The sequence below is a fragment of the Phyllobates terribilis genome, unplaced genomic scaffold (genome assembly GCF_046119375.1).
Source record: "Phyllobates terribilis strain yellow unplaced genomic scaffold, ASM4611937v1 Scaffold_12__6_contigs__length_324123572, whole genome shotgun sequence".
In the NCBI taxonomy this organism is placed as follows: domain Eukaryota; kingdom Metazoa; phylum Chordata; class Amphibia; order Anura; family Dendrobatidae; genus Phyllobates; species Phyllobates terribilis.
The window spans coordinates 231,346,555-231,369,056 of NW_027362772.1; the positions used below are offsets into that span (position 1 = coordinate 231,346,555).

Below are 22,502 nucleotides of genomic sequence, written 5' to 3' on the forward strand. Positions count from 1 at the left end.
AGAGGATGCACAGCACAATCCTTCAGTGTAAATGGGTGAATTCCATGGAGAATGTACAGCACAATCCTTCAGTGTAAATGGGTGAATTCTATAGAGAATGCACAGCACAATCCTTCAGTGTAAATGAGTGAATTCTATAGAGAATGCACAGCACAATCCTTCAGTGTAAATGGGTGAATTCCATGGAGAATGCACAGCACAATCCTTCAGTGTAAATGGGTGAATTCCATAGAGAATGCACAGCACAATCCTTCAGTGTAAATGGGTGAATTCCATAGAGAATGCACAGCACAATCCTTCAGTGTAAATGAGTGAATTCTATAGAGAATGCACAGCACAATCCTTCAGTGTAAATGGGTGAATTCCATGGAGAATGCACAGCACAATCCTTCAGTGTAAATGAGTGAATTCTATAGAGAATGCACAGCACAATCCTTCATTGTAAATGGGTGAATTCCATGGAGAATGCACAGCACAATCCTTCAGTGTAAATGGGTGAATTCCATAGAGAATGCACAGCACAATCCTTCAGTGTAAATGAATGAATTCCATAGAGAATGCACAGCACAATCCTTCAGTGTAAATGGGTGAATTCCATAGAGGATGCACAGCACAATCCTTCAGTGTAAATGGGTGAATTCTATAGAGAATGCACAGCACAATCCTTCAGTGTAAATGGGTGAATTCCATAGAGGATGCACAGCACAATCCTTCAGTGTAAATGGGTGAATTCCATGGAGAATGCACAGCACAATCCTTCAGTGTAAATGGGTGAATTCCATAGAGGATGCACAGCACAATCCTTCAGTGTAAATGGGTGAATTCCATGGAGAATGCACAGCACAATCCTTCAGTGTAAATGGGTGAATTCCATAGAGAATGCACAGCACAATCCTTCAGTGTAAATGGGTGAATTCCATAGAGGATGCACAGCACAATCCTTCAGTGTAAATGGGTGAATTCCATGGAGAATGCACAGCACAATCCTTCAGTGTAAATGGGTGAATTCCATGGAGAATGCACAGCACAATCCTTCAGTGTAAATGGGTGAATTCCATAGAGAATGCACAGCACAATCCTTCAGTGTAAATTGGTGAATTCTATAGAGAATGCACAGCACAATCCTTCAGTGTAAATGGGTGAATTCCATAGAGAATGCACAGCACAATCCTTCAGTGTAAATGGGTGAATTCCATAGAGAATGCACAGCACAATCCTTCAGTGTAAATGAGTGAATTCTATAGAGAATGCACAGCACAATCCTTCAGTGTAAATGGGTGAATTCTATAGAGAATGCACAGCACAATACTTCAGTGTAAATGGGTGAATTCCATGGAGAATGCACAGCACAATCCTTCAGTGTAAATGGGTGAATTCCATAGAGAATGCACAGCACAATCCTTCAGTGTAAATGGGTGAATTCTATAGAGAATGCACAGCACAATCCCTCAGTGTAAATGGGTGAATTCCATGGAGAATGCACAGCACAATCCTTCAGTGTAAATGAGTGAATTCCATGGAGAATGCACAGCACAATCCTTCAGTGTAAATGGGTGAATTCCATAGAGGATGCACAGCACAATCCTTCAGTGTAAATGGGTGAATTCCATAGAGAATGCACAGCACAATCCTTCAGTGTAAATGGGTGAATTCCATAGAGGATGCACAGCACAATCCTTCAGTGTAAATGGGTGAATTCCATAGAGAATGCACAGCACAATCCTTCAGTGTAAATGGGTGAATTCTATAGAGAATGCACAGCACAATCCTTCAGTGTAAATGGGTGAATTCCATGGAGAATGCATAGCACAATCTTCAGTGTAAATGGGTGAATTCCATAGAGGATGCACAGCACAATCCTTCAGTGTAAATGGGTGAATTCCATAGAGAATGCACAGCACAATCCTTCAGTGTAAATGGGTGAATTCTATAGAGAATGCACAGCACAATCCTTCAGTGTAAATGGGTGAATTCCATGGAGAATGCACAGCACAATCCTTCAGTGTAAATGGGTGAATTCCATGGAGAATGCACAGCACAATCCTTCAGTGTAAATGGGTGAATTCCATGGAGAATGCACAGCACATTCGCATGTGTCACTTGCTGATTTTGCCACGAAATTGCCATGGATTTGCACAATCGCGCAGTGGAAACACTCTGCCACGTGTATCTTTAATAATCCCATGTCTAATATAATATATGTAAACTATATACTAAAGCAAAACAAAAGGGGTCCAGCATTTTTGCAAAAGTGGAAATGAGGTGCAACTTTGAAATGGGATGCGTCTTTCTATCACTAGGTTTGATGGGATTGATACACCGCTTATCTACTAAAGGTAGATCATGTAGCACTTAATAATAGTAACACTGGCTCTTTATCTGCAGGAGAAAGAGGGCATCCAGTGGGAGCCAAAGGAGGAAGAGGAGGAGGAAGAAGATGTTGGAGAGGAAGATGACGAAGAAGACGACCATATGGAATTTTGCCGTGTCTGTAAAGATGGAGGGGAGCTCCTGTGTTGTGACACTTGCCCTTCCTCCTACCATTTGCACTGTCTTAACCCACCTTTGCCTGAAATACCAAATGGGGAATGGTTATGCCCGCGCTGCACTGTAAGTGGCATGATGCCGTCCTCACAGCCCCCAGATCACCCTCAGTAGATGGAAATCATTACACTTTGAGATGAGCATTGATCCACCCTATTCGCCATTTGCTGATTTCCAGCCTTATTCCGCACTCTATCTCTATCTCACGTTTTTAGCTCCTATGTTCCATCATATTCTAGAGCCTCCTCAAAGAGTTACCGTCCTGTCCGTAGAAATGGATCAATATCTGTCTCATAGCTCATTGCTCCTGCCATGAATTATTCATAAAGGCATTTTCACGATTCATTTCCAGCTCTGTATAATGCACACAAGCTGCAAACATCCTGGATCTATATTGTATATTTATATCTGTATTGTATTGTTTTATTATGTAATTTACTTGATGCATTTTTTCCTTTTATATCTTTTTTAATGATTTTTTTCCGAATTCCCATTCTCAGAGGTAAAGTATAAAATTCTGGTTTCCTTTTCCCACCACTAGAGGGAACCTACTGCATACTTCTGTGTTACCATGTTCTATAAACACTCTTGAGCTCCACCTAGTGGTGGCTGAACAGTTTGGTATGATGAAGGTTGCAGTAGCCATTCTCTTTTTCTGGGGTCGGATAGGATAAGATGGGGTAGGTCATGAAGGCAAGATTTTGTATCAGGAGGGGTAGGACCTGTCTTATTTTTCAATAGGGACCCCTTTTTTTATTTTTAAACCTCTAATATATACAAAAATCTATTCCAGTGTCCGCCTTTAAAAGGCAAAGTTCAAAGAATTCTTCATTGGGTATGGAGAGAACCCCCTACACATGTAACAGGACCTCTTGGTGAGATTGATCCCCTTATGCCCCCTCCGAAGCCCATGGAAGGCATTCCGGAACGTGAATTTTTTGTCAAGTGGGCGGGACTCTCCTACTGGCACTGCTCATGGGTGAAAGAGTTACAGGTGAGAAACTAATTGTACAATAATACAAAAACTTCAAGGACATTTACCTCCCTTTAATCTGGCATTCAGTAATATAGAAAGTGATTATCCGATACGGTGTTCCTTTTTATTTTGGGCTTTCTCACCGAAGGTGCTCATGGAAATAATGTTTTTGATGCCTGGTATTTTAAAAAATGTTAAGAGTTCTTTTATAAAACTATATTCCAGATTTCTGCGTGTAAAACATAGGCGCTTATGATTAATTGTTCTCTCTATTTTAAAGGGAATCTGTCACCATGACTTTGTTACCCCATCTGAGAGCAGCAAGATGTAGGGGTAGAGACCCTGATTCCAGCGATGTGTCACTTACTAGGTTGCTTGCTGCAGTTTGTATAAAATCCCTGTTTTCTCTTCTGCAGATCTAGCAGTTCTCTGAATGCTGAGCTCTATAACCCCGCCCACACCACTGATTAGCTGCTTTCTGTGGACACTGGGCATAGGCAGAAATCTGCCAATCAGTGGTGGAGTCGGGGGCGGACTACCTTGCAGCAGGCCTAGTAGTCCACTAGTTATAATCTCCTGCTGATAAAAGAATCATTTTATAAAAACTACAGCAATCAGCACAGTAAAGGACACATTGCTGGAATCAGGGTCTCTGCCCCTACATTATGCTGCTCTCAGATTAGGTAAAAAAACTGGTGTCAGATTGCCTTTAAAAATCTGTATGCTGTCAGTGAATAGAAACCTTCTTATTTACATCCAAAGGCATAAATTCTCTAAAAACCTAAACTTTTTTTTACAGTTTAGAATTTACTAAATTTGTATCCATTCTGGACGCTCCTCTGTGATCTACACTCATGATCAGCACAGATCTCTGTCCTGACACTTTGCTACAATGTATCAGTTCAGGTAAAGTATTTCAGCCTAGAGTCCAAGCTGTTTAGCTCACCGAGGACTGTCTAGATCTGAACAATTGTAGCATTTATTTTTCTTTCTAATTAATTTTTTTTCTTTCTTTATTTTATTTTGATTTATTTCTTTTTTTAAGTTGCGTAAAGAAGCCAAAAGTTGCAAACAGTTTTACGCCAGAATGCTGGTGAAAAGCTATTTGATTAATCTGGGCCATATTGTATTAGAAAGCCGAAGATTCTTTAATTATAAAATAATGAAAGATAAACTCAAGGTAAAATTGATGCTTTTTGCATGGACGGATTAGTGGATGAATCATAATGCAGAGATTTAAAAACCCTCAAAGAGACAATCCCTGTGTTATGGTCCACCTCCTCTAGCCGTGTGAATCAGTTCTGTTCCTCTAAAGGGGTTGTCCACTACTCGTCCAAGGTTCGTGCAAAGAAAGTATGAGAAGTTAGGCTTATTAGCGGATGTTGATTGGCTACAGTGCTCATGTGACATAATAGTGTCACGGGAGCCCCGGTGCCACCATCGCTGGAATCACTGGTTCTGTAGGTGAGTATCAGTTATTTTTATTTTACACTGGGGTGAACAACCCCTTTAATTTTAAAGAGAATATTCCCATCTTGTACATTTATTGCATATCCACCGGATATGTAATACTTGTCTGATTGGTGCGGGTCGTACTTCCGGAACTCGCACCTATCTTCTCTTCTTGCTATCAACTTCTAAGCAAGTTATGGATACAGCCAAGTGGGTGGGCCTTCAATTTATCAGATATTTATGGTATATCTTAAGGTGTGAATACTTCTTTAACTCACATATATTAGGGGAAACTATTCTAAATAAAAAAAAAAAAGTTGTCCTAAACTCTGGAGATGAAATAACTTTACTTTTTTATTAGCTTGAGCTTTACCACACGGTAATGTTCCGGAATTACCAAAGAAAGAACGACATGGATGACCCGCCACCATTTGATTATGGATCAGGGGATGAGGAAGGCAAGAGTGAGAAACGGAAAACGAAGGACCCTCATTATGCAACAATGGAGGAGAAATACTATCGTTATGGCATAAAGCCAGAGTGGATGATGATACACCGGATAATGAACCACAGGTAGGGGACGTCTCTGTGCACCTTCTGACCTAGTGTAGAAATGATTGTCACACATAAATAACTGAAGAAAAGTTGTAGTTCAAAAATGAATATGATCACCTTTTTATAATTTATATAAAACCTCGATATAGTCTGTATAAAACGCAAAATAATTATACCTTATCTTATACTGATCCAGCGTTACCACTTGCATTATACTCCAGAGCTGCATTCATAATTCTGCTGATTGTCACGAGAAACAGTCAATAAGTTCATCAATGGATGCACCTCTTCCAGATTAGCCGAGCTCCTATAATATTAGCTTTTTCTACATTATGTTAATGATGCAAGTACTGGCCTTTAAAAGTCTGCAAGATATAGAAAATTTGACATACTGTATATATTTTGAGTTTTATTAGGCATTAGGATGTATACTGTCCCTTTAAGGGAGTTGCTTAAAGTGCACATATGAGGTTAGTCTGGAAACTTAAAATGGAACTGGACTTTCAACATACTTTGCATAAATTAATAGTACAGGCAAATATGTACAGTACAGACCAAAAGTTTGGACACACCATCTCATTTAAAGATTTTTCTGTATTTTCATGACTATGAAAATTGTACATTCACACTGAAGGCATCAAAACTATGAATTAACACATGTGGAATTATATACTTAACAAAAAAGTGTGAAACAACTGAAAATATGTCTATTATTCTAGGTTCTTCAAAGTAGCCACCTTTTGCTTTGATGACTGCTTTGCACACTCTTGGCATTCTCTTGATGAGCTTCAAGAGGTAGTCACCGGAAATGGTTTTCACTTCACAGGTGTGCCCTGTCAGGTTTAATAAGTGGAATTTCTTGCCTTATAAATGGGGTTGGGACCATCAGTTGTGTTGTGCAGAAGTCAGGTGGATACACAGCTGATAGTCCTACTGAATAGACTGTTAGTTGCTTTTTTCTTTCCATAATACAAATTCTAAGTAAAGAAAAACGAGTGGCCATCATTACTTTAAGAAATGAAGGTCAGTCAGTACAAAAAATTGGGCAAACTTTGAAAGTGTCCCCAAGTGCAGTTGCAAAAACCATCAAGCGCTACAAAGAAACTGGCTCACATGAGGACCGCCCCAGGAAAGGAAGACCAAGAGTCACCTCTGCTTCTGAGGATAAGTTTATCCGAGTCACCAGCCTCAGAAATCGCAGGTTAACAGCAGCTCAGATTAGAGACCAGGTCAATGCCACACAGAGTTCTAGCAGCAGACACATCTCTTCAACAACTGTTAAGAGGAGACTTTGTGCAGCAGGCCTTCATGGTAAAATAGCTGCTAGGAAACCACTGCTAAGGACAGGCAACAAGCAGAAGAGACTTGTTTGGGCTAAAGAACACAAGGAATAGACATTAGACCAGTGGAAATCTGTGCTTTGGTCTGATGAGTCCAAATTTGAGATCTTTGGTTCCAACCACCGTGTCTTTGTGTGACGCAGAAAAGGTGAACGGATGGACTCTACATGCCTGGTTCCCACCGTGAAGCATGGAGGAGGAGGTGTGATGGTGTGGGGGTGCTTTGCTGGTGACACTGTTGGGGATTTATTCAAAATTGAAGTCATACTGATCCAGCATGGCTACCACAGCATCTTGCAGTGGCATGCTATTCCATCCGGTTTGCGTTTAGTTGGACCATCATTTATTTTTCTACAGGACAATGGCCCCAAACACACCTCCAGGCTGTGTAAGGGCTATTTGACCAAGAAGGAGAGTGATGGGGTGCTACGCCCGATGACCTGGCCTCCACAGTCACCAGACCTGAACCCAATCGAGATGGTTTGGGGTGAGCTGGACCGCAGAGTGAAGGCAAAAGGGCCAACAAGTGCTAAGCATCTCTGGGAACTCCTTCAAGATTGTTGGAAGACCATTTCCGGTGACTACCTCTTGAAGCTCATCAAGAGAATGCCAAGAGTGTGCAAAGCAGTCATCAAAGCAAACGATGGCTACTTTGAAGAACCTAGAATATAAGACATATTTTCAGTTGTTTCACACTTTTTTGTTAAGTATATAATTCCACATGTGTTAATTCATAGTTTTGATGCCTTCAGTGTGAATGTACAATTTTCATAGTCATGAAAATACAGGAAAATCTTTAAATGAGAAGGTGTGTCCAAACTTTTGGTCTGTACTGTATAAGAAACTTTGTAATGTATCTTATCAGTGAATTTTGTTTCCTTCCCCACTTATCAGACATTTCTTCCCCTCCCCCCACAATCTGAACATGTTACCCATTCTGAAAAAAAAAAAAAAAACGCTTAAAGCCAAGACCGACTGCCAGCTCACTGTGATGTCTTGTTACACAGGCCGTTATACTCTATGGAGAGGGGATTTGGAGGAGCAGAGTGAGGAAACAGGCAGAGGGAGACCTAAAAAGATTGTGCTGAGCTTTCTAACAAGTCTTTTACTTCTGTGTTGAATTCACATCCAGACAGTTCAGTACTGCTGTATATTGTCTGCCGTGCCATTGCAGTTTCTCTCTGTGTGCTAAAAAAGGAAATAATCAATCTCTATGTGTTGTGCTAAGTATGAGGGATATCATCCGCTAGTCTCTTCCCATCAGCTCAGGGTGGATTTATGAGAGATATCATCCGCTAGTCTCTTCCCACTAGCTCAGAGTGGATTGCAAACTAAGAAACAGAGCCTGCAAAGGGGAAAAAATGTAGGATACGAGTCATATAATGGCCAGAAATAGGGTTATACCTCATACACACACAGGACAGCTTATTATGAAAACTTACTTGAAAGTACAGTTACCCTTTAAGCAATAAAAAATGATTTCTCTTATACATTATTAATGACCACAAAGCTGAATTTGACCTTGACAGCAAAATGCAGCTCATGAAAGATCTTTATGGTCGGTAGATTTACAGATGGGAGACACAATGAAGACATCACTTATAAATGTGACAATAGAAAACACCGTCAGTTACTTGATGTTCTATGAGGAGCTATGCGGTCTGAATCTTAAGGCCGAATGTATTTATCCTTAAAAGTTAATTTCCTTGTCCTCTCTGCATCATGAGCGCAGTAAGTGTCACTTGTCCTCAGTCATCTTGAAGGTGCGAGGAGAATGGTAATTGTGTATATACTTGTAAGACATGAAGTGCCTCCATGCTGTTGTCTAGGACCGTCTTATACAGTACCTGCCTCTGTGTCCGCTCTTTACTCTGCATGAGATGAGATCTATGGCACCTGGGTTCAGATAACATGATATTAATCAGGATGTTGCCTGTTTATAATCAGCCATAAGGTAGATTTACTTTTGTACAATTTTAACAAAACTCCAGACTTTGGGAGTGTGGGGGCTCAGCACCACCCCCGACTCACGGGCCCCATAGCGGACACATGGTCTGCCAATATGGGTGGTACGCCACTGATTACTGTCCATGGTGGTCATGGGTGGTCACCTCCAATGGTACATTTAAGACCCATTTACAAGGCCTGACAATCAGGTACCAAGCATTCATAGTGTTATCGGCTCCTCTGAACAGGCTGGCAATTACCCGATGAATGAGCAGTATGCTGGTTTGTTGAAGGCAATTATTTGTAAGCTGGCTTAAAAATCATCTTTCTTGTCAGCACATCCTCCTGTGTAAACTGGTGATGTGCTGTCGATTAATGATTGTTCTGTGCTCGTAGAATTCTAGTTGGTCGGACTAAACACGTCAGTAAACGACTGCCGATCAGCTTGCATTTACCCAATTGATGATAATATAAGTGCTTGAATTGGTAGATGTACAGTTGTGCTCAAAAGTTTACATGCCCGGGCAGAATTTTTCCTTTCTTATCCTTGTTTCAGAGAATATGAATGATAACAAAAAAACTTTCTCCACTCATGGTTATTGGTTGGGTGAAGCCATTTATTGTCAAACTACTGTGTTTTCTCTTTTTAAATCTTAATGACAACAAAAAACATCCAAATTTGACAATGTTGACTCTGTCGGCACTATTATAGTCAATGGCCTTGCCGGCACATATGCCCGATTCCCGTTTTGTGGGGGGGTTCGGACGTAAGCCCCAACGAGACCACTGAACATGGGACACAGCGCAGTGTGGAGGCACCCTTAGCCCAATTTTTAACCCCGATGGGTCACTTTTATGCCCGGATGACCGGCCACTGCCCTATTATTTCTCTGTATGGCTGCAGGAAAAAGCCTAGTGCAGTGCTCACAGTCCCATAGGGGATTAATGGAGCGGAGGTTGAGCATGTGCACTGCCATCCATTCTTACCGGGATAAATGTGCCCTATCGTGCTGATTGTTGCGGGTCCCAGCGGTCAGACCCCCACTGATCAGTGGATAGTTTAATGTTCCTTAGGATAACCTCACCATCTGATGACATCAATAAAAGGAGCCCGCCATCTATTTTTATTGTTTGGTCTACTCGTGCACTTACTGTAATTAGTTTTCCTTTTTCCATGCTGTATTCATATTACACTATATCCGAGTTCCCGTTGCACATTTATGTCTTCTATGAAATATATCCGATTGACTTTTTTTTCTGCCTTTGGAGTGATTATCTCACCCACTGATTACAGGCCAAATAATTATATTTCTCGCAACTGAGAACATTGGAGAGTGGAAAAGTAAAAAAAAATACTAATAATCCCCTTGCTCGATTATTTTTGTTGTGTGTTCCATGAAGTACGAACCTCGGAACTTTATAGTTGAGATCATCGTCATGGAAACAGACATTTGCAGCAAATTGATGTTGTGACTACTGGAGTTGGATTGACAGAAGATATATGTATATATATATATTTTTTTCTTTTAAGCACTGTAATTGTAATGATATTAAACATGTGATTAAAATCCGAGACGTGAGACTGTAATTAAGAGCTCGTTATCCATCAATTCAATACGCATGAGCTATTCCAACATCTCTCCACAGCCGGCTTCAATCCTAATGGTGTTATTAGTAGTTTTCAAAGTGTAAGCGCCAAACTTGAACCTCAGCTGGTTTAGGGTAAACTACAGCCGCCCCCTTCGACATTATTCCTCTTTGTCCATTACATGTTGGAAAGCCTCTGTTCTCGTTTGTCATAGAACCAAATCCACCTTTCAGTTTCTGAGCCCATCATACATATTTTTTTTCACCCTGGCTTCCCTATGACCAATTTCCAGCACTCATTGCCTAGTTCTATGTGAATAAATGTGTTACGAGACAGGAATACAGTACTACCTGTGCCTAGATCCTTTACAGGGGGAGGCAGCAATGTCTGACCCTACATTATTTAAGAAAAGACAGAATTTCAGTAGTATCGGTGCTTGTATCATCAACAGGTAAATACAAGGACACAGTACTATCTGTGCTTACATCATTATAAGGATACACTTGGAGGCAAAACTACAGTTAGGTCCATATATATTTTGACAGAGACAACATTTTCTAATTTTGGTTCTAGACATTACCACAATGAATTTAAAAAAAAACAATTCAGATGCAGTTGAAGTTCAGACTTTCAGCTTTCATTTGAGGGTATCCACATTAAAATTGGATGAAGGGTTTAGGAGTTTCAGCTCCTTAACATGTGCCACCCTGTTTTTAAAGGGACCAAAAGTAATTGGACAATTGACTCCAAGGCTATTTCATGGACAGATGTGGGCAATCCCTTCATTATGTCATTCTCAATTAAGCAGATAAAAGGCCTGGAGTTGATTTGAGGTGTGGTGCTTGCATTTGGAAGGTTTTGCTGTGAAGTAAACATGCGGTCAAAGGAGCTCTCCATGCAGGTGAAACAAGCCATCCTTAAGCTGCAAAAACAGAAAAAACCCATCCGAGAAATTGCTGCAATATTAGGAGTGGCAAAATCTACAGTTTGGTACATCCTGAGAAAGAAAGAAAGCACTGGTGAACTCATCAATGCAAAAAGACCTTGGCGCCCACGGAAGACAACAGTGGTGTATGATCGCAGAATTATCTCCATGGTGAAGGGAAAACCCTTCACAACAGCCAACCAAGTGAACAACACTCTCCAGGAGGTAGGCGTATCAATATCCAAATCTATCATAAAGAGAAGACTGCATGAAAGTAAATACAGAGGGTTCACTGCACGGTGCAAGCCACTCATAAGCATCAAGAAGAAAAAGGCTAGACTGGACTTTGCTAAAAAAAAACATCTTAAAAAGCCAGCACAGTTCTGGAAGAACATTCTTTGGACAGATGAAACCAAGATCAACCTCTACCAGAATGATGGAAAGAGAAAAGTATGGCGAAGGCGTGGTACAGCTCATGATCCAGAGCATACCACATCATCTGTGAAACACGGTGGAGGCAGTGTGATGGCTTGGGCATGCATGGCTGCCAGTGGCACTGGGTCACTAGTGTTTATCGATGATGTGACACAGGACAGAAGCAGCCGAATGAATTCTGATGTATTCAGAGCCATACTGTGTGCTCAGATTCAGCCAAATGCAGCCAAACTGATTGGTCGTCGTTTCATACTACAGATGGACAATGACCCAAAACATAAAGCAGAAGCAACCCAGGAGTTTATTAAAGCAAAGAAGTGGAATATTCTTGAATGGCCAAGTCAGTTACCTGATCTCAACCCAATTGAGCATGCATTTCACTTGTTAAAGACTAAACTTCAGACAGAAAGGCCCACAAACAAACAGCAACTGAAAACCACCGCAGTGAAGGCCTGGCAGAGCATCAAAAAGGAGGAAACACAGCGTCTGGTGATGTCCATGAGTTCAAGACTTCAGGCTGTCATTGCCAACGAAGGGTTTTCAACCAAGTACTAGAAATGAACATTTTATTTACAATTATTTAATCTGTCCAATTACTTTTGGTCCCTTTAAAAACAGGGTAGCACATGTTAAAGAGCTGAAACTCCTAAACCCTTCATCCAATTTTAATGTGGATACCCTCAAATGAAAGCTGAAAATCTGAACTTCAAGTGCATCTGAATTGTTTTGTTTAAAATTCATTGTGGTAATGTCTAGAACCAAAATTAGAAAAATGTTGTCTCTGTCCAAATATATATGGACCTAACTGTATCTGACCATATATCCTTTACAGGGAGATACCAGGAAACAGTAATATCTGTAGCAATATCATTTACAGAAGGGTGTATATGTTCTTACATAATTTATATGGAGCAGAATTAGCTGCACCTATATTAATATCCAGGAGACACAGTATTTTTTGTACCTATGCTATGTCATTTACCAGAAGAGACAGGGAAGCAGTACTATCTGAACCTAAAACATTAATTTGTTTGTGTTATCTTGGATTCACTACCGTCCCACCCACCCTACCTCTGCCATTTTTTGGAGTTTTTGACATCAGTTTCTTGCTTATGTTAGGGTGAACACTTTGGTATGTTCACTCGTTGCCTGCTCCTGGCCTAATGGATATGATCAAGTGCATGCAAGAAAGAATAACATCAGACACACACACCGTCGGATGTAAGCTCTCCTTGATCAGCTATGGCACAGCTCCAAGTGTCTTTATTCAACCCGAACATAGACTTATATAAACACTGTATGTGGGCTCGGTTAGCCCAGAATGTGAGTAACCAGCTGTATTGATTGGTTAGTCCAGGGGGCGTGGTCCATGAGGTCATCAGGGGGCGTGATCCATGAGGTCATCAGGGGGCATAGTCCATGAGGTCATCAGGGGGCGTAGTCCATGAGGTCATCAGGGGGCATAGTCCATGAGGTCATCAGGGGGCATAGTCCATGTGGTCATCAGGGGGCATAGTCCATGAGTTCGTCAAGGTGGGTTAGTCTTTCTATAGAATGCAGCTTCCTCCCAGAACAGAGCATGGTGTGATGAAACAGGAAATGGCAGCCATCTTTTGATCTAAACAACCTTATGTATGGTGAAGTAATACACTTTGTGGATCTTTTCTCTCAATCTCCTATGTCTTGAGGTTAATTAAGTATTTGAGCCTATAGCTCTCCTCAACACTTAAATGTTTGTATATTATGACATGTCACATTATTTCATTGCCCGTACAAGGTTGTATACTCCAAAATGTGTGCTGATATCTAATTATATCACCGTTTACAATTGCTGGTTCTGTGGCTTTGGTGCATTGGTCCTCAAGGTTCATAATTAGTTTTTGTTGTACTGACATCTTGACATTTACAGGCAGACAGTACTATTTGTTTCTATGTAATTTGCAAAAGCAGGACAGCAGTACTATCTGTGCTGACATCATTTTCAGAGAAAAGCGTGAAGGTAGTTCTATTTGTAATTACATCATTTACAGTGAGAGACAAGGCTGATGGTACTGTCTGTGCCTACATATATTACATACATAGATAAGGAGGTAATACTGTCTGTGCCTACATCATTTAGAGTGAGAGACAATGTTGATTGTACTGTCTGAACCTACATTATTTTCAATTAGAATAAAAGGTTGTTAGTACTGTCTGTGCCGTTATAATTTACAGTGAGAGACAAGATTGATAGTACTGTATATGCATTCATCATTTACAGAGAAAAATAGGAAGGTGGTCCTCTGTGCCTACATGGTTTACAGTGAGAGACAAGGTTCATGTAACTGCTTGTGCCTATAACATTTACCGAGAGAGTCAAGGAGGTGATACTATCTGTGCCTACAACATTTACAGTGAGAGACAAGGTTGATGGTACTGTCTGTACTTACATAATTTTACAATGAGAGACAAGGTTTATGAAATGTCTGTGACTACATCATTTTCAGTGCGAGACAAGGTTGAAGGTACTGTTTGTGCCTCCATCATTTATGGTGAGAGAAGGTTGATGGTACTGTGTGTGCTTGTGTTATTTGCAGTGAGAGAGAAGGTTGATGGTACTGTCTGTGCCTCCTCATTTACATTGAGAGACAAGGTTGATGGTACTGTGTGTGCCTGTATCATTTACAGTGAGAGAAATGGTTGAAGATACTGTCTGTGCCTCTATCATTTATGGTGAGAGAAGGTTGATGGTACTGTGTGTGCTTGTGTTATTTGCAGTGAGAGACTAGGTTGACGGTACTGTCTGTGCCTGTATCATTTACAATGAGAGACTAGGTTGAAGGTACTGTGTATGCCTCCTTCATTTTTAATGAGAGATGAGGTTGACGGTACTTTTTTTGCAAGCAACATTACAAATAGAGGGTAGGAAGCAGTACTTTGAGGGTCTACATCCTTTAGAGCTCATGTGTCAAACTCTGGCCCGCAGCCCAAATCTGGCCCTTAGAGTGATTATATTTGGCCCGCGACGCTGGGGACGATGTGGGGCCATTATACTGTGTAGCGGACTAAGTGGGACCCATTATACTGTATGGAGGACTATGTGGGGCCCATTATACTGTATGGAGGACTATGTGGTGCCCATTATACTGTATGGAGGACTATGTGGGGCCATTATTCTGTATGGAGGGCTATATGGGGCCATTATACTGTGTAGCGGACTAAGTGGGACCCATTCTACTGTATGGAGGACTATGTGGGGTCCATTATACTGTATGGAGGACTATGTGGGGCCCATTATACTGTATGGAGGACTATGTTGGGCCCATTATTCTGTATGGAGAACTATGTGGGGCCCATTATACTGCATGGAGGAGTATGTGGGGCCGTTATACTGTATGGAGGACTATGTGGGGCCGTTATACTTTATGGAGGACTATTTGGGGCCCATTATACTGTATGGAGCACTATGTGGGGGCCATTATCCTGTATGGAGGACTATGTGGGGCCCATTATCCTGTATGGAGGACTATGTGGGGCCCATTATACTGTATGGAGCACTATGTGGGGGCCATTATACTGTATGGAGCACTATGTGGGGGCCATTATACTGTATGGAGGACTATGTGGGGCCCATTATATTGTATGGAGGACTATGTTGGGCCATTATACTGTGTAGCGGATTAAGTAGGGCCCATTATACTGTATGGAGAACTATGTGGGGCCCATTATACTGTATGGAGGACTATGTGGTGCCCATTATACTGTATGGAGGACTATGTGGGGCCATTATTCTGTATGGAGGGCTATGTGGGGCCATTATACTGTGTAGCGGACTAAGTGGGACCCATTCTACTTTATGGAGGACTATGTGGGGCCCATTATACTGTATGGAGGACTATGTGGGGCCCATTATACTATATAGAAGACTATGTGGGGCCATTATTCTGTATGGAGGACTATGTGGGGCCATTATACTGTATGGAGGACTAAGTGGCACCCATTATACCGTATGGAGGACTATGTGGGGCCCATTATTCTGTATTGAGAACTATGTGGGGCCCATTATACTGCATGGAGGACTATGTGGGGGCCATTATACTGTATGGAGCACTATGTGGGGCCCATTATACTGCATGGAGGACTATGTGGGGGCCATTATACTGTATGGAGCACTATGTGGGGGCCATTATACTGTATGGAGCACTATGTGGGGGCCATTATACTGTATGGAGGACTATGTGGGGCCCATTATATTGTATGGAGGACTATGTTGGGCCATTATACTGTGTAGCGGATTAAGTAGGACCCATTATACTGTATGGAGAACTATGTGGGGCCCATTATACTGTATGGAGGACTATCAAGTGGCCCATTATTCTATATGGAGGACTATGTGGGGCCAATTATTTGGTATGGAGGACTATGCGGGGCCCATTATACTGTATGAAGAACTATGCGGGGCCCATTATTCTGTATGGAGTACTATGTGGGGCCAATATATTGTATGGAGGACTATGTGGGGCCAATTATTTTGTATGGAGGACTATGTGGGGCCCATTATACTTTATAGAGGACTTTGTGGGGATCACAGTTGTGGCATCATAATGTGTTGGGTTCACCATACTTTGCTGTTGGGGGTACAGTAGGGTCATTATACCGTACATATGGAAGGTACTGTGGATGAATTCACTGTGTGGGTATCAGCCTGTGTTTGGGGGGCACTTTTGTTGACATCATACTCTATTATCTGTATTATTTATTAATTCAAGTTTTTTTATCCTTTGTTATTACATATTTAAATTAGGCCATTGGGCCATATGTTTTTTACTGCTCTTAGATACCATATTACGGTATATTATTCCAGTATGCCTTATTTGTGATTGAGTTTTATTTTATTCTAAGATCTATTCATTAAAATGTACTTTGTTCGTGGCACAACGCCTTTAAGTTTGATTCCATTTGAAAAGTTTCATCACTATATTTGATAAGGAAAAAAGTCCTCAATTTTAAACTTTTTTTTTTTTAATAAATATCAAAGTTATCCAAGTTTTTAATTTTGGCCTTGTGTGTACCGTACTTGGTCTGACATTTCTGCTTTAGAGAGAGACAGGGAGACAGTATTGTCTGTTTCTACAGAGATTGTCTATCAATCTGATCAGCTCCTTCTCCAACCTCCTGCCGGCAGATCAGAGACCATTTTCAACATGACAGGTTCCCTTTATAACTAATACGTAATAACTTGCTGTTCTTGTACCTGCAGCTATTGTCAAAAGAGACATAATATTTCCCAGATTACTCCTATATGTTGCTCCTATGCGTCTGAAATGTAAAGGTCTGTAGCGTGATGTGACCTCACACCATAAAATCCAACATAATTTTTCTCCCTGGGCCCAAATAATGTCACATTTTATGGGAAGCTGTTCCTTTAAACACGGCGTGAAGTCAGCACTAGACATATATAAAAGTGTATTTAAACTAAAATAGTTTAAGATTTTCCTTCCACAAAATATGAGACCTTGGAGAGCAACTGTAAAAAAAAATAGTCTCCTTTGTACATGGGCTATTCATTGATTTCAATTGAAGTGTTGTAATACTTTGATTATCCTGCGGAGGCACTATGGAGAAATGTAACACTCACTGTCATTCACACCTACCAATAACAGATAACTGCTAGGAACCTGCAGTGGGGCATCCTGTGATTAGCTTATTACATGGGGACCCTGTGAACAAACCCTTTAAGAGATTGCAAAAACAATATTTTTTTTTGTGAAGTTGTCCTAAACTGTTCATGGGGACTGTAACAACATGTTTTTTTTTTAAAAGGGCTTCTATCATGATGACCTCCCTTGTCCATATGTCCTATTAAAGCTTATGGACATCACAGAAGGGGAGTCCTCAACTTAAAGAGAACTGCTCATCAGGATTATATACTCCAAAGAGTGGCATGTATGTAAAGGCACTTTAATGCTGAGTAAATCCTCACCTTTTTTGTAGAAATCTATTTTGCAGTTTTAGAGAAATCCATAGTTGAAATTTTATGCTAATGTGCTGCAAGTGCAGTGGGCGGGGCAATGCACTTGCAGCTCTCTTGCTCTCTCTCTTTTCCTCACCTGCTGCCTGCCTCCTGTCTCTGACTAACAGGTCACTGAAACATGAGTGACCTAGACACTGGGGTCAGCTGGTGGGAGAATAGGCAGAGAGGGCAGGAGAGCTGCAAGTGCATTGTCCCACCCACTGCACTTGCAGCACATCAGAATATAATTCCAACTATTGATTTCTACAAGAAAGGTAAGAATTTGCTCAGCATTAAAGCGCCTTTACATACATGCTACCAGTTTGGGGTATAAAATCCTGATGACAAGTCCTCTCTAAGACCTTCTCCTGTTACCCACGAGGATGAGCCACTTTGGGCAAGCAGTGTCCTCTCTGGAAGATGAGTGCATCTAAAGACATTCATCCGCTAGCCATGATGTAGTACTGGGATTTCTCTTGCAAAATCAGCTATCTTTCGGGGAGCGAGTAACCCGCATTCTGATAATACAATCCCTTAAAAGGGGTTGTCCACAATTTTTTTTTACCTAAATGCATGTATTTAGGGCTAAAAATCAATTTTATAATTAGATTTTGCACCATTCTGCTTTTGCCGTCTTTGTTTCCCTGCGCATTTAACTTTGATGAGATCATAAATCAGCTTCGAGGAGTTAAAAAAAAAAAAAAAAGATGAAAAGTTGCTCACTGATGGATTCTCAGTTAACTCATTATTCAGCCAGTATAGACAGTGCAATACAAAAGCTATAGAAGGCAAATTGGTCAAAAATATTTTTTTAATGAAACACAATTGCAAAAATGATTTTTAGCCCTAATTACATGCATTTAAGTTAAAGATAATTCCCCAAAGGTGGACAACCCCTTTAAGGAAAAGAAGAATTAATAGCATTTGCTTTTCCTTTTTCCTCCTATGTGTCGCTGTTTTAATATGAATAATATAGCAGACCTACAAATGTGAATATTTATTACAGAAATGAAATAATAACCCGTTTCGGCACCCAGTGAGACGTTCCAGATTAGCGTTTCATGCCTGGATTTACTATACGCAGACTTTGTATTGCCCCTCTGGGGCCCTTGACTAGTTTCTGCAGATTTTGTTCTGCACTTTAGGCATTTTTCTCTTACCATAAACCTTTTTCTTCTGCCTGTGCCACCATTAATTTAATTACGGTAAATAAAAATGGATCTCGTGACAGCGGAAATCTGTTCACGTAAATGCAAGCCCCTCCATAGTGCAGGCTACAGGTGAACACTAGATGCAGGGGCGGACATATCATTGATGCAACCTGGGGCCCGAGAGGTAAGGGGGCCACTACCACTTCCAAAGCAGGTGGAAGTGTGCATTATGGTGAGCTTTTGGGCTGCAGAGGGGCCATATTTTGCTCTTGCACAGGGGCCCTGGTGTCCGCAGGGTCCAGATGCATGTGTCGGATAAGTGGCACACGAATGGTCAGCATGTGTAGGAAGAAGCCATGAATGTTCTGTGGGTTGTATATGGTATCATGCTGGATAATTCTGGTGTCCTACAATGATAGTTATTGTGTATATGTCACTTGCAGCTTTGATAAGAAGGGAGATGTCCATTATCTGATTAAGTGGAAGGACCTACCCTATGACCAGTGCACGTGGGAAATCGACGACATTGACATTCCCGAATATGAAGCTCTGAAACAAGCATTCTGGGATCACAGGTATCAGCGTAATGCAAGAAATCCTAAAGATGTCAGCAGACTGGGAGGAGAGCCATAGCTAGGCTTTCCAAGCCCCAGAGCCAAGATCACTACATCTATATAGGGTTTTTGATGGCCCACGACTAAGCGATGCTCCTGTCTTCTCTTGTACGTTGGAGTCATGAACCTTAGTTGTTGCATTGAGCACTAAGGATTATTTGGACCCACAAAATGTTCCTCCAAGAAGCCAAAGAAGAGTTCTGAGTAAGCAGTTCCAGACCCAACTAACGCAGACCCGTGACTTTTCTGAAAAATGACTCTTCCTTCTTGGGTTCTTCTTCCCTTTGAATACTTTGGAGGTGTCCTTAGCCTTAAGGGGTATTTCCATCTTGTACATTTATGGCATATCTATGGGAATGGAAATTACGCCCACCTCTCCATTGACAGCAGCGTGAGTCATGGCTCCTGATCTCGAGAGAGATCCCACATCTGCTGTAGATTAATGTATGAGATGGGAGTACTCATATAAATAAATCAATGCCAGTCTTGACAATCTAAAATTGTATAGTCTTAGGGTTATACATATTATTTGGGAAGTCTACAGTCACCACTAGAGGGAGCTCAGTGTAGGAGCTCTAAATCTAAAATAGATGCAGTGAGCTCCCTCTAGTGAAGTTTTCATAAAACGTAGCTTTAAAGATACACAAAAAAATTACAGAAAATAGCGTTTAATGGAAGATATTCCTTTTTAGAAAATCTTTGCAGCAGCTGTCAAGTCATGCAAGGCTTTTACTAATAAAGAAACGTGCGGTGTGTACAGTATGTAACCACTTCGACGATCTTCACATGTCCAATCCCATGTAATTCTGACTTTTAATCGCTCCATGTTGTGTGATCCTTTGCAGAGAGTTGATGTTGGGAGAAGAATCCAGAACTCCTAGCCAATTTAAGAGAAGTAGGAAATCAAAGGAAGAAGCTTCGGAAAAACCTCCTTTAGCTCCAATAGTTGATGTAATTACAAGATAATCCTTTGAGCGCAGTCTTTACTCATTATCCGACTCTCACAAGTCTTGTGTTTTCTTCTCGCAGCCGACAGTTAAGTTCGATAAGCAGCCATGGTACATCAACGCCACCGGCGGTACGTTACACCCGTATCAATTGGAAGGACTGAACTGGCTGAGGTTCTCGTGGACGCAGGGCACAGACACCATCCTGGCGGACGAGATGGGTCTCGGAAAGACTGTTCAAACTATTGTGTTCCTATACTCCTTATACAAAGAGGTACGCTTTTTATCTAGAGCATGGAAATCATGTTGACAGCTTGAGAATCTGGATGTCTGGATTCTCTGCAGTTTCTACTCCACTGATGGAGGACCACGGAGGCCATAAGAAGGTGGGAATGGTCCGATTTTAAAGGGATTGTCCATTGATAACTTACTGATCGATGGGTAGCTGACCAATGAGACCCGCATTAATTGCTAGAATGGGCAATTTTTTATCTCCATTACAAAATGGACCAGCAAGTTGGATGTTCGGCTGCCACTCCATTCATATTCTATGGGGCTGCCTTAAAAAAAATGAGAGCACAGCTCGGCAACCCCATAGGGAATGAATGGACATTTTGTTGATCAGTGCGGGTCCCCACCGATCCACACGTTATCACCAGTCCCATAGATTGGCGATAATTTGTTCTTACTGGACAACCCCTTTAAGGATATGGATTGACACTAGTGTTGAGCGATACCTTCCGATATCAGGAAATATCGTATCGGATTGGATCGGGCCGATACCCAAAAAGTATCGGATATCGCCGATTCCGATACCGGAAACCAATGCAAGTCAATGGGACACAAATATCGGAATGAAAATAAACCCTTTCTTTCCTTGTAGGTTAATTCTACATGAAGTAAAACAACTAAGAATAATGTAAAATGACATGAAAAGCCGGCAATTCATCAGCGGCATACACCGGTACCCGACAATTTACAACAGAAAGAATAGAGCTTCACACATAGATTAGATAGATAGAAACATGTCAGTCACATGTATAAGAAGTACAGTGACAGTGTTGGTTACTGTACTTGTCATTTAGTGTAAAGGATTTATTTAAAAAAATAATAGTGTTTTCGTGCACCGTCTCTTTAAAAAAGCCGGCCGGCAATTCAGCAGCGGTACCCGACAATTTATAACAGAAAGAATAGAGCATCACACATAGATTAGATAGATAGAAACATGTCAGTCACATATATAAGAAGCACAGTGACAGTGTTGCTTACTGTACTTGTTGTCATTTAGTGTAAAGGATTTATTTAAAAAAATATTAGTGTTTTCATGCACCGTCTCTTTAAAAAAGCCGGCCGGCAATTCAGCATCTGTACCCGACAATTTATAACAGACAGAATAGAAAATCACACATAGATTAGATAGATAGAAACATGTCAGTCACATATATATGAAGTACAGTGATAGTGTTGATTACTGTACTTGTCATTTAGTGTTAAAATAAAGGATTTATTTAAAAAAAAATTGGCTTGGGGTTCCCCTTAATTTTAGGCTCTAGCGGAGGTTAAGCAGACAGCTGGGGCAGATGTTTGAAGCCTGGGAAGGGGGTAATACCCATGGAGCTTCCCAGGCTACTAATATCAGCCCCCAGCTGAATACCTAGCCTTTACTAGCTATTTAAATGGGGGAACCCCCCCCAAAAAATAACGTGGGGTCACCCCTAATTTAATAGCTAGCAAAGGCTAGGCAGACAGCTGGGGGCTGATATTAATAGCCCAGGAAGGGTGCCATGAATATTGGCCCCCTCCCAGGCTAGAAACACCAGCCGTCAGCCGCCCCAGAAATGGCGCATCCATAGGATGCGCCAATTCTGGCACTTAGCCTCGCTCTTCCCACTGCCCTGTAGCGGTGGCAGTGGGGTAATAGGGTTGGGGTTGATGTCAGCTTATAATGCCAGCTGACATCAAGCCCAGGTTAGTAATGGAGAGGCGTCTATAAGACGCCCCCATTACTAACCCCATAGTCAAAGTTAAAAAAAAAA

At 41.3% G+C, this 22,502-nt stretch overlaps 1 protein-coding gene across 9 annotated transcripts in view; it reads left to right on the plus strand.

Annotated features, from left to right (window-relative positions):
* CHD5 (chromodomain helicase DNA binding protein 5) overlaps positions 1-22,502 on the plus strand; it is a 277,373-nt gene that overhangs the window by 172,785 nt on the left and 82,086 nt on the right. For all 9 annotated transcript variants that reach the window (XM_073656702.1, XM_073656704.1, XM_073656701.1 and 6 more), the window contains exons 9-14: positions 2,386-2,610; positions 3,338-3,538; positions 5,334-5,545; positions 19,349-19,480; positions 20,365-20,470; positions 20,549-20,740. In XM_073656702.1, coding sequence (XP_073512803.1) covers positions 2,386-2,610; positions 3,338-3,538; positions 5,334-5,545; positions 19,349-19,480; positions 20,365-20,470; positions 20,549-20,740 — 1,068 coding nt within the window. The remainder of the gene's footprint in view (positions 1-2,385; positions 2,611-3,337; positions 3,539-5,333; positions 5,546-19,348; positions 19,481-20,364; positions 20,471-20,548; positions 20,741-22,502) is intronic.